The sequence below is a fragment of the Haliotis rufescens genome, unplaced genomic scaffold (genome assembly GCF_023055435.1).
Source record: "Haliotis rufescens isolate VD_foot unplaced genomic scaffold, xgHalRufe1.0.p SCAF_164, whole genome shotgun sequence".
Classification (NCBI taxonomy): domain Eukaryota; kingdom Metazoa; phylum Mollusca; class Gastropoda; order Lepetellida; family Haliotidae; genus Haliotis; species Haliotis rufescens.
The window spans coordinates 73,946-86,051 of NW_025963851.1; the positions used below are offsets into that span (position 1 = coordinate 73,946).

Here is a 12,106-nt window from a genome sequence, read left to right on the forward strand (position 1 = left end):
AGTCGCATATCTTCTCATCCATGAGCGCGCTTCGTAATTGAAATTCCATCTGAGAAAGTAAAGACACATGAATTATCTTCCTTTGACCACGAAGTAGTTGCTGCCAAATGTTCTTTGAGTGAGTGAGTGAGTTTGATTTTACGCCACTTTTAGCAATATTCCAGCAATATCACGACGGGGGACACCAGAAATGGGCTTCACGCATAAATGTTCTTTGAAGCAACACATTTCATATATGTTTCCAGGATATAAAAGAAAAGGATCTTGATTATATATATGTTTGTTATCATCTTTTAACAAAACGTATTTGAACTGTGCTCTAGTTCCATTCACGACTTCGTTTGACAACAAAAGAAAGGCACTCTAATTGCAGAATTATGTTATACAGTAGTTAACGGGCTACCTGATATTGATCCTGTGAACCCGATGCTTCAATTCTTAATGACATTCACTCGTTACAGTTTTGACAAAACAAAAGGCAACTATGCTTGTCGTGGGAGGCGACTAACGGGATCGGGTGGTCAGGCTCACTGACTTGGTTGATGCATGTCATCGTATCCCAATTGTGTGGATCGATGCTCATGATGTCCATCCCTGGATTGTCTGCTCCAGACCCTATTATTTACAGACTTCCGTCATACAGCTGGAATATTGCTGAGTTGGGTGTTAAACAACAAACAAAACTCTAGTTTGTGGTGAGGGAGGGAGTCAGTCATGCTTGGTTATAATGGTGACTGAGTGTTACAACGTTTGACACTGATTGTGTGTCATTGCTGCCGTCATCGAAAGTCGAGTGCAAGCATTGCTGTTAATAGAGCCCATGACACATGTGGACCGGTGTTATTGCTGTCAGCCTGTGGTCTGCATGTCCCATATTCGACTGTTTGTATACAGGCTGATATCACTGAAATGTTGTTGACTGGGGGACGTCCATGTATCTCCATGTTCCCTCAGAGCTTCTCTGATGACCCCCGTTTGATGACCATACTTAATATATACACGTACAAGTACGAACAATGATATGGTGTTAAGTGTTGTTGTTTGTGGTCAAACAGACATATCAATGGCCGCTAGATACACTACTGCCCTGCTCACAACACATCCAATAGCCGCTAGATATATTACTGCCCTGCTCACATCACATCCAATAGCCTACTAGACGCATTACTGCCCTTCTCACAACACATCCAATAGCCAACTAGATACATTACTGCCCTGCTCACAACACATCCAATATAGATACATTACAGCCCTTCTCACATGACATCCAATAGCCTACTAGGCACATTACGGCCCTGCTCACAACACATCCAATATAGATATATTACTGACCTACTCATAGCACATACAATAGCCTACTAGATACCTTTCAGCCCTGCTCACAACACATCCAATATAGATACATTACTGACCTACTCATAGCACATCCAATAGTCTACTAGATACATTACTGCCCTGCTCACAACACATCAAATATAGATACATTACTGACCTACTCATAGCACATCCAATAGTCTACTAGATACATTACTGCCCTGCTCATAGCACATCCAATAGCCAACTAGATACATTACAGCCCTGCTCACAACACATCCAATATAGATACATTACTGCCCTGCTCATAGCACATCCAATAGTCTACTAGATACATTACAGCCCTGCTCACATCACATCCAATATAAATACATAACAGCCCTGCTCACAACACATCCAATAGCCTACTAGACACATTACTGCCCTGCTCACAACACATCCAATAGCCTACTAGACACATTACAGCCCTGCTCACAACACATCCAATAGCCTACTAGACACATTACTGCCCTGCTCACAACACATCCAATAGCCTACTAGATATATTACTGCCCTGCTCACAACACATCCAATAGCCTACTAGACACATTATAGCCCTGCTCACAACACATCCAATAGCCTACTAGATACATTACAGCCCTGCTCACATCACATCCAATATAGATACATTACTGCCCTGCTCATAGCACATCCAATAGTCTACTAGATACATTACAGCCCTGCTGACATCACATCCAATATAAATACATTACAGCCCTGCTCACATCACATCCAATAGCCTACTTGACACATTACAGCCCTGCTCACAACACATCCAATAGCCTACTAGATACATTACTGCCCTGCTCACAACACATCCAATAGCCTACTAGATACATTACTGCCCTGCTCACAACACATCCAATAGCCTACTAGACACATTATAGCCCTGCTCACAACACATCCAATAGCCTACTAGACACATTACAGCCCTGCTCACAACACATCCAATATCAATACATTACAGCCCTGCTCACATGACATCCAGTAGCCTACTAGGCACATTACAGCCCTGCTCATAACACATCCAATAGAGATACATTACTGACCTACTCACAACACATCCAATAGCCTACTAGATACATTACTGACCTACTCACAACACATCCAATAGCCTACTAGATACATTACTACCCTGCTCACAACAGATCCAACATAGATACATTACAGCCCTGCTCACAACATATCCAATATAGATACATTACTGACCTACTGATAACACATCCAAAAGCCTACTAGATACATTACTGCCCTACTCACAACACATGCAATGCCTGACATATCATGGGTATGCAATTGCAGATATCAAGTGTCATCAAGAAATGTATTACAAAAATGTAAGAAGTTATAATCTTAAAGAAGAACAAAGCATGGTAATTGTAAAATAGAGTTGTCAAATAATAACGCATAGTGCGTTTGACTTGAAACTGTTCCTCATTAAATAATAAATGAATGATTCTTCATAATATTAAAAAATGCGAGAGTGTGTTGTGCCTCGTCGCTGCATGTGTGTTAAGCATCAGCTTGATAACGGTGTGAGCATCGACATCGAAACGACGCTAATGCAATACACCAGGAGTGGATATCCAAAAGGTTGATCCACGTTGAGGTGATACCACCGGCTAATGAGGAGTCGGTCGCAAATGTGAGAACACAGCGCCAACATCACTGGCAAAACCGTGCCAATATTGAAGGGGGGTCATGTTAAAGAATACATCATTTTATTGTCCTTGGGTCATTTCTTTCACCTCTCGTAACAAACACATACAAGGCTTCGAACTATCTAAATAAAAACTTAAAGTTTTTTGTCACGGTGCTTCACCTCAATTTTACGTCAACGTATCATGAAGTGTATTACAACATTCAGAGAAGTCTCCACAGAGTGATGCATCTCAAAGTCTGCCCGCGTCTTGAGCCACACTACCTTATACATGCTGATATCAACCACTTGTAAACATCCGTGCCTACGTTCAGTGAATATACCAGTTCCTCATGGTTACCCCAGAACAACCCTCGAATCTTGCACTTTGTGACACATTCCTGACCAAACATATTCCAATATAAAAATGCAGAACCCTGGTGTGTGGAGGTCTGCATATGACATACAGTTCCCGTTACCAAACATCTCAGTTTATAAGAATTACATAAGTTCGGATTACGATCTAGCAAATACATAAAGTCTTCAGTCGACGTCTTCAACAATCCAAGAACCGAACCACGTCAGCACCGACATCACCAGCATGACCACCACGACTGTTGACTCGCCCCTGCCACCACACCCACAAGTTACCGCCTTCTCCCTGAAACAGAACATCAGAAAATATCTACTGCTTGTAACTATGTGATATAATACTACCTATAGGGATAGGCCATTGATGCTCCGTGGATGGAGGTGAAGGGATGGAGAAAGTGGAGGGTGGGTGGGGATGGGGGATGGGGGTGGTGGAACGATGGATGTAGAGGGGGATGGGGAGGGTTGGGTGCGGAGGGATGGGGACGGGGAGGGGGAGAGGCTTGTTATATTGTTCTGCAAATACTTGAAACAATACTTTGACCTCAGGGTTACACAAAAGACAGACAAACTGTTCACTGGATCCTGAAACAAACATGGTGTGGTTCCTAAAACAGTTATCGGACCTTCAGCCGTTGAAGGCAGTGCTTGATCAACTGTTACCTGTAGCAATCAATGACAGTCATCCGACGGCCTATGTTCATGAAGAGGTCGGAGTGTTACGACTACGCGCATCTGTATTTAATATATGAGATATCTGATATCGCCTGTCCTTGCTGAACGACGTCCGATACGTCATCATCCAAGTACTATACGTCGTTATGGAGATCAGATACTCAAATATATATAAGTCGAGGGTGACACGGGTAGATTAAAACATTGCCGCACCACACAGACTAAGCCGCACAGAATGTTGTCCTGGCGAGATATTAGAAGGTACCCACCCAAGTGATGACACTATTTTCAAAGCAACGCCGTCGTCTTTGAACGCCGTTATTGAAGACGTCGTCAAAAGGTACATCTCCCCTGAAGAAACACAGAATGTCAATCTGTCAGTTTGGAAACAGACAAACACGTTTATTTCAGTATACTCGGCATTTGGTGATGAATAAAGACTTAACCCTCGGGATCTAACCTTGTTCATCTTGACCAAAGGTCAGTATGAAGTTTCTAGGTCGCGCCCTGGCACCGCACGGACAATTTTTTCAGGCACGGAAGCGGGGACGATGTCCAGCCGTCGCTGCCCTCGGTCAATGCCGACATGACTCTGAAAACAGACAGAGATGCAGGAAAGGTCGCAGAGACAGATATAGATTCAGACACAGATGCAAATATACGCGAACATAGATTCAGACACGGACGCAGACACAGACACGCATAAAGGTATGTATCTCTTCCTAAATGGTTGGAATCATGGATTACAAGGAAGAACAGACTGATGGGTGATCACAATGCAAATATCACAGCCACCTTCAAGTGGTACGGGTGACCTCCTACAAGTGGTACGGGTGACCTCCTTCAAATGGTACGGGTGACCTCCTACAAGTGACACGGGTGACCTCCTTCAAGTGGTATGGGTGACGTCCTTCAAGTGATACGGGTGACGTCCTTCAAGTGATACGGGTGACCTCCTTCAAGTGATACGGGTGACCTCCTTCAAGTGGTATGGGTGACGTCCTTCAAGTGGTATGGATGACCTCCTTCAAGTGATACGGGTGACCTCCTACAAGTGACACGGGTGACCTCCTTCAAGTGGTATGGGTGACGTCCTTCAAGTGATACGGGTGACGTCCTTCAAGTGATACGGGTGACCTCCTTCAAGTGATACGGGTGACCTCCTTCAAGTGATACGGATGACGTCCTTCAAGTGATACGGGTGACCTCCTTCAAGTGGTATGGGTGACCTCCTTCAAGTGGTACGGGTGACCTCCTTCAAGTGGTATGGGTGACCTCCTTCAAGTGGTACGGGTGACATCCTTCAAGTGGTACGGGTGACCTCCTTCAAGTGGTACGGGTGACCTCCTTCAAGTGGTACGTATGACTTCCTTCAAGTGGTACGGGTGACTTACTTCAAGTGGTACGGGTGACCTCCTTCAAGTGATACGGGTGACATCCTTCAAGTGGTATGGGTGATCTCCTTCAAGTGATACGGGTGACCTCGTTCAAGTGATACGGGTGACCTCCTTCAAGTGATACGGGTGACTTCCTTCAAGTGATACGGGTGACCTCCTTCAAGTGATACGGGTGACCTCCTTCAAGTGATACGGGTGATCTCCTTCTAGTGATACGGGTGACCTCCTTCAAGTGATACGGGTGACCTCTTTCAAGTGATACGGGTGACCTCCTTGAAGTGGCACGGGTGACCTCCTTAAAATGTTACGTATGACTTCCTTCAAGTGGTACGGGTGACTTCCTTCAGGTGGTACAGGTGATCTCCTTCAAGTGGTAGGGGGGACCTCCTACAAGTGGTACGGATGACCTCCTTCACATAATCCGAGTGAACTGATCCAAGTTTCCCGTGGTGCCTCCATGTAAGATGAGCTTTCGGGCCACACACCTGCATTTACTCACCCTGTCATGGCGTCTCCGTACAGATAGCGCCCGTACAGATCAGGAAGCTTCTTGCCTCTGTACACATATCCCCCGACGACGGCATGAAAGAGGTTGGTGTGATTGTACACGTAGATCGGCAGTGCTTCGTTCTCTGTAATCACAAGTTTACAGAATGTTGTCTTTTTCCAAACAGAATTGGAATGGCCCCCATCTTTACCGGAAGCACACAGATCACCCACACAACCCCACCCTACCCCACCCGAAACAAAATATGATCAAGTCTTTACCCGAAGCACACAAACCACCCATTCCACCCCACCTCACCCCGAACAAAATATGATCGAGTCTTTACCCGAAGCACACAGACCACCCACTCAACCAACCCTCACCCCGAACAAAATATGATCGAGTCTTTACCCGAAGCACACAGACCACCCACTCCACCCCGCCTCACCCTGAATAAAACATGATCGAGTCTTTACCTTAAAAACTGGCAAGCAAAACATACAAAATATTCTCCAAAGACTAAATATTGTAATGATAATTGTGGATATCTGACTGACAGGTTGCCTAGGTTCTACCCTTGCCAGATCAACGCCACTTTTCTTAGCTCCACCCTGGCGCCACCTCGCGAAGATCACGAGCTGTGCCCCTTGTAATGAAAACTCGATATCCAATCAGATCGCTGTTCTTATCTCGTAGAGCATCACAAAGATGGCTAGTCGATCAGATAACGAAAACATTCGTGATTTCGTCCCTGACACAAAAAAACCCCATAGGCAATCGCTGGGGGGTTTAACATATGAAAAAGACGTGTCAACAAAGACAGGCAGCGGCAAATCACTACATACGAAGGTGTACCAGTCGTGGAAGTTGATTTTGTAAAACGTTCTCTGATTGGACTGTCGATTTGTGCGATGGTCCAACCACATTTAGCACAGGAAATTGGGCTTGATGTGGTAAGAGTGGAAACAAGACATTGATAAAAAGGCTGGTAGACGCTCTTGCCTCGGGAAGGTGCGTATACACCGAGTAGAACAGTAATTGTGTTATATCCCTAATGCCAGGCAGGACAACATCAAGTATCATCGTTAACGTCTGTCGGTATGACGCGGAGGGAATCGAACCACCGACCTTCCACTCTCCGGGCAGACTCTAGTCACACCAAGGAGGCAGTCTCGTGAAATGTTGACGGTGAGAGAGACGAAGGCTACCTACCTATTGTTCCATTGCTGCACTTGGAGCTGTCGAAGCACTCGTTCCCCTCCTTGATGTTCCAGCCGTAGTTCCTGCCGCTGCGGATGACGTCGATCTCTTCATAAGCTCGCGCCCCTGGGTCGCCACAGAATATTCGCCGCTCACCTGCGAGAAGGGAAAGTGACGTGACATGTTGATTCAGGAAGTGACTCGCGATATCACCAAGGGCGGATCCAGCATTTGTATTTGTTTGTTTGTTTGTATATTCCACCTTTATGATCGCCGACTGTAAATAATCGAGTCTGGATCAGACAATCCAGTGATTGACATCATACGCATCGATCAACGCAATTGGAATACGATAACATGCATCAACCAAATCAGAGAGCCTGGCCTCCGATCCCGTTAGTCGCCTCTGGACCAGACAACGAGAGAGGATGTCTACAACATACATAATAGAGCACAGGTGTGCGTCCCTGTACCTCGCTGACACACCCGGGCAAACTAGGGTACAGGTGTGCGTCCCTGTACCTCGCTGACACTCCCGGACAAACTAGGGCACAGGTGTGCGTCCCTGTACCTCACTGACACGCCCGGGCAAACTAGGGCACAGGTGTGCGTCCCTGTACCTCGTTGACACTCCCGGGAAACTAGGGCACAGGTGTGCGTCCCTGTACCTCGCTGACACACCCGGGCAAACTAGGGTACAGGTGTGCGTCCCTGTACCTCGCTGACACTCCCGGACAAACTAGGGCACAGGTGTGCGTCCCTGTACCTCACTGACACGCCCGGGCAAACTAGGGCACAGGTGTGCGTCCCTGTACCTCGTTGACACTCCCGGGAAACTAGGGCACAGGTGTGCGTCCCTGTACCTCGCTGACACCCCAGGGAAACTAGGGCACAGGTGTGCGTCCCTGGACCTCGCTGACACCCAAGGGAAACTAGGGCACAAGTGTGCGTCCCTGTACCTCGCTGACACCCAAGGGACACTAGGGCACAGGTCTGCGTCCCTGTACATCACTGAAACCCCCGGACAAACTAGGGTACAGGTCAACGTCCCTGTGCCTCACTGACACCCCGGGCTAAGCTATGGGGCAGATTGGCGGTGTCATGTTTCGTGCTGCACGTGTTGACTGTGATTGTCACGGTGAATGGGTGAATGGTGTTTCACCAATAATTCACCAATATGAAGGCGGCCTGTTCACACTCCTTGAGTGAGTGAGTGAGTGAGTGAGTGAGTGAGTGAGTGAGTGAGTGAGTGAGTGAGTGAGTTGGGTTTAACGTCGCTTTTAACATTATTCCAGATAATGGACAGCGTGTCTTAATGTGGGAGGAAAGCCCGAAGTGATGCAGTGATGCAGGACGTTTACCACTTCGGTGAAACCCACGAGCACGGGTATGGTGTTGTCAAACCGAGAAACAATCGTGGCGAACCGGGATTAAAATCCACAATTACAGGTTTCTGGCGCGCCCAAGGGATGCAACTCTGCACAGCGAATCGCGGCGCCTTAAGGCAGATGAGCCCCTTGCCCCCCATTCCTCCCCGTAAAGCAAGCTTGACAACACCTCCTAAAGGGATCATCAGGATCCGGTAATACGTGGACAGGGTTCTATTCTAGGTCTGGTGCTGGAATATGCTATCTACAGTTTCATTTCTGTTAACGTTAATCCAAAGGTGAAGTAACCCTTATGTACGTTCTTCTAACGTGACTTTTAATATAATTATATAACTATTTGAGGAAAACGTCTTTACACACTACCCAGAACATGATGAAGCAATCAAATAGACACCTCCACTTAACCAACGACCTTCACAGTGACCTCAACCGTACCCGTGAGTTCAAGGCCCTTCATCGGGATAACACATGACAATAACTATAAAGGTGACCTTGACCTTTTATGTGCAAGACTGATAGGTTTAAAGTATGGCCTCTGTACAGGAAATGTTTCGCAAAAATAATAGAATTTATCGTTCTCTAAAATCGTAACAACTTTAAAGGTAAGTTTTGGAAACAGGTGACCTTGACATTGACCTCCTAAAAGCTGTTAACAATATCCATGCTAGAATATCCTGAAATATCATCACGCTCGTACTGCAGTCTAATTGATGTTCAATTAGTAGAATTTCTTGCTTAATGAAAACAGACCAGGCGGGTATCTCTGATCACGACGGCTTTGATACATGGCTATAGCTCTGGCAGCCATTCTTCAATGACCCGACAGCAATAAACACCTCGCCACCTGCAGTTCTCACATCGGAGACTTCACACCGTGTGATGGAGAGTCGCGGAGAACACTTGTGATCGCGGAAACAGAGACACATGGCATGGCTCTGGTGTGAAGGAGAGTCGTGGAGAACACTTGTGATCGTGGAAACAGAGACACATGACATGGCTCTGGTGTGATGGAGAGTCGCGGAGAACACTTGTGATCGCGGAAACAGAGACACATGACATGGCTCTGGTGTGATGGAGAGTCGTGGAGAACACTTGTGATCGCGGAAACAGAGACACATGACATGGCTCTGGTGTGTTGGAGAGTCGTGGAGAACACTTGTGATCGCGGAAACAGAGACACATGGCATGGCTCTGGTGTGATGGAACTGGAAATGGGTGGTGGTGGTGAAATGGAGTTCAACGTCGCGTCCAGATTATTGCACTCATATAGCGACATGCATGCACGTGTGTGTGTGTATGTGTGTATGTGTGTGTGTGTGTGTGACTGCTTGTACTAGTTCGGACTGATGCCAATTTATAGTGCTGAGATACCATCTCACTGAGATACCATTCCGCAGTTTAACATGAATACCCCACTCAGACACAGTATACTGAAACCGAGCCGCTAAATCCTGGTTTTACAACAAGTACCATCTTTTAACGTCTTGGTATCACGCGGCCGGGAATCGAACCCCGGACCTTCCGCTCTCCGGGCAGACGCTCTACAACTAGACCACGGAGGCGGTCTGGAACTGGAAACGGACACTATGGGCGTCTACTAAATCACAGAATCAGTAAATAAGCTGGTTGTTTGCTTGTTTGTAGTTTAACGCCGAGCTCAGCAATATTCCCGCTATATGACGGCGGTCTGTAAATAATCGAGTCCGAACCCAACCATCCAGTGATTGATATCATGAGCATCTATCTACGCAGTTGTGATACGTTGACATACATCAACCAATTTAGCGAGCCTGACCACCCGATCCCGTTAGTTGCCTCTTACCAAGACCTATTCTAACCCTGATCTTCACGGGTCGGGAGACAAGGAAGGTTATCATGTTACTTTGTTGAATGGAGACGTGCGTATGTGGAGCAGATGAAAGTTATAATCGTGGAGAATATACACAGATATAGACTGTCTGTTATAATATGTATGGTATATTCACATCTCCCTGTATTCAATGTTGAATAGACGTGTGCTTTTATTCATTCATCACTATCACCATGGCAACTTCACAGACGGAGATCAGATAATGCCGGTGACACCTTGTCAGTTTATGATATGCATTTATCTGCATATGTATACAGCGTACATACATTGTCTATAAAATAATAGTGAGTCTGTGTTCACCGCTTTCTGGTGTTCCCCACAGTTCACTGTGATGTTTCTAATAACAGACTGTGCTACAAAGTTGTGATCCCGAATAGTGTCATGATTGTGTCATGATTGTGTTTTGATTGTGCGTCAGACAATCCAGTGATTGACAGTCAGTGGGTTGGACTTTTTGACGCTTTAACCACTATTCCAGCAATATCGCGGAGATCTCTCATCATGATGACGTAGAGTCACCCAGGTGACACATTGTGACCACGTGATCATGTGTGGGTCTTTAGGCGGCACCACTCTGTGGCACTACATTTTCAAAGAGCATTACTAAAACATGATGAAAAAGGTTGATTTTCCTACCATGCGCGACTAACGGGATCGGGTGGTCAGGTTCGGTGACTGGTTGGTGCATGTCATCGTATCCCAATTGCGTGGATCGATGTTTATGATGCTAATCACTGGATTGTCTGACCCACAATCAAGGCCCGAGGCCCGAGGAATTACAATCCCCAAAGTCCACTGTTCTGGAAAATACGTCTTTTCAAACATAACGTTAAAAAGGATTTAATGGTAGGGGAGGAGAATTTCGGACGAATATTTAAAAAATTCAGGAATCAGATTATCTTCACCAGCTGCTTTATTGCTTTTTAAGTTTGCGATGCTTTCTGAAATTTCTTTTCTTGTTTTAGGTGAAACAAGAATATCTGAAGCTAAAAAGAGTTATCAAATGCATTCGATTCGTCGATATCAAAACATTTTTCCTCGTTCTCTGTAGAAGTTGAAAACAGACCCCTGAAATGGTTAAACCAATCATCAATTGGAATATTGTTTTGTGTATAACGATTAGTATTTAGCCCTTTAAGAGTGGCCCAAAATTGTTTAGAATCACGTATTCAATGTTAAAGTTTTTCCGGCTTCTCTTTTAAAACATTCCTTTTCTTTTCTCTACATACACTATTATATTTATTTCTAATATAATTATACTCATGTAATGAGTTATTATCCTTTTTATCTCCTAAAATTGTTTAAATATATACATCTTTCTTTTTTGAATAGCTCACATTCACGGTGAAACCACTGTTAACTAGATGTGTTAGAAGTACACACTCTTTTCATGTCGCTTGCTGCCGTGCAGAAGGCCTTTGACATGTATCTAACACTTTCGTCTAAATTGTGTAACACCTCGTCAACAGCCTTTCCTAATAAAGAGTAGCATTCACTGGTCAACAAGTTAAACATATATTGGTCAGCTTTATCATTGACCCAAACGAATTTGGAAGCCTTCTTATTACCATGAGCTTGCACGGGTTCAGTCTGCACAGAAGTATGTAAGCTAGCCATGACAGGAAGATGACAGGATTCCGTGCGTGATACAATGTTGAAATTACAGCATACGTCAAACAACCCAGATGAACAGATTATGTAATCTATCACGCTAGCACCTTGATT

At 45.4% G+C, this 12,106-nt stretch overlaps 1 protein-coding gene across 1 annotated transcript; it reads right to left on the minus strand.

The window, feature by feature from the left end:
• Nucleotides 1-3,057: 3,057 nt before the first annotated feature.
• On the minus strand, nucleotides 3,058-9,319 carry LOC125381055 (HHIP-like protein 2). The gene is made up of 7 exons (XM_048397203.1): nucleotides 9,262-9,319; nucleotides 7,136-7,279; nucleotides 5,936-6,068; nucleotides 4,600-4,631; nucleotides 4,500-4,565; nucleotides 4,309-4,390; nucleotides 3,058-3,653 (listed from the first exon to the last, which is right to left on the minus strand). Exons 1-7 carry the CDS (start codon nucleotides 9,317-9,319, stop codon nucleotides 3,536-3,538), a joined length of 633 nt encoding a protein of 210 aa, XP_048253160.1. The 3' UTR covers nucleotides 3,058-3,535.
• Between the last annotated feature and the right edge of the window lie 2,787 nt (nucleotides 9,320-12,106).

Excerpts from the sequence above, each read along its gene's own strand:
- LOC125381055 (XM_048397203.1), bottom strand. The coding sequence starts at position 9,319 with ATGGCTGCCAGAGCTATAGCCATGTATCAAAGCCGTCGTGATCAGAGA. Across the intron at positions 6,069-7,135 it reads GTGCAGCAATGGAACAATAG|AGAACGAAGCACTGCCGATC; the intron begins GTAGGTAGCCTT and ends TTGTGATTACAG. Across the intron at positions 4,391-4,499 it reads CTTTGGTCAAGATGAACAAG|GGGAGATGTACCTTTTGACG; the intron begins GTTAGATCCCGA and ends GTGTTTCTTCAG.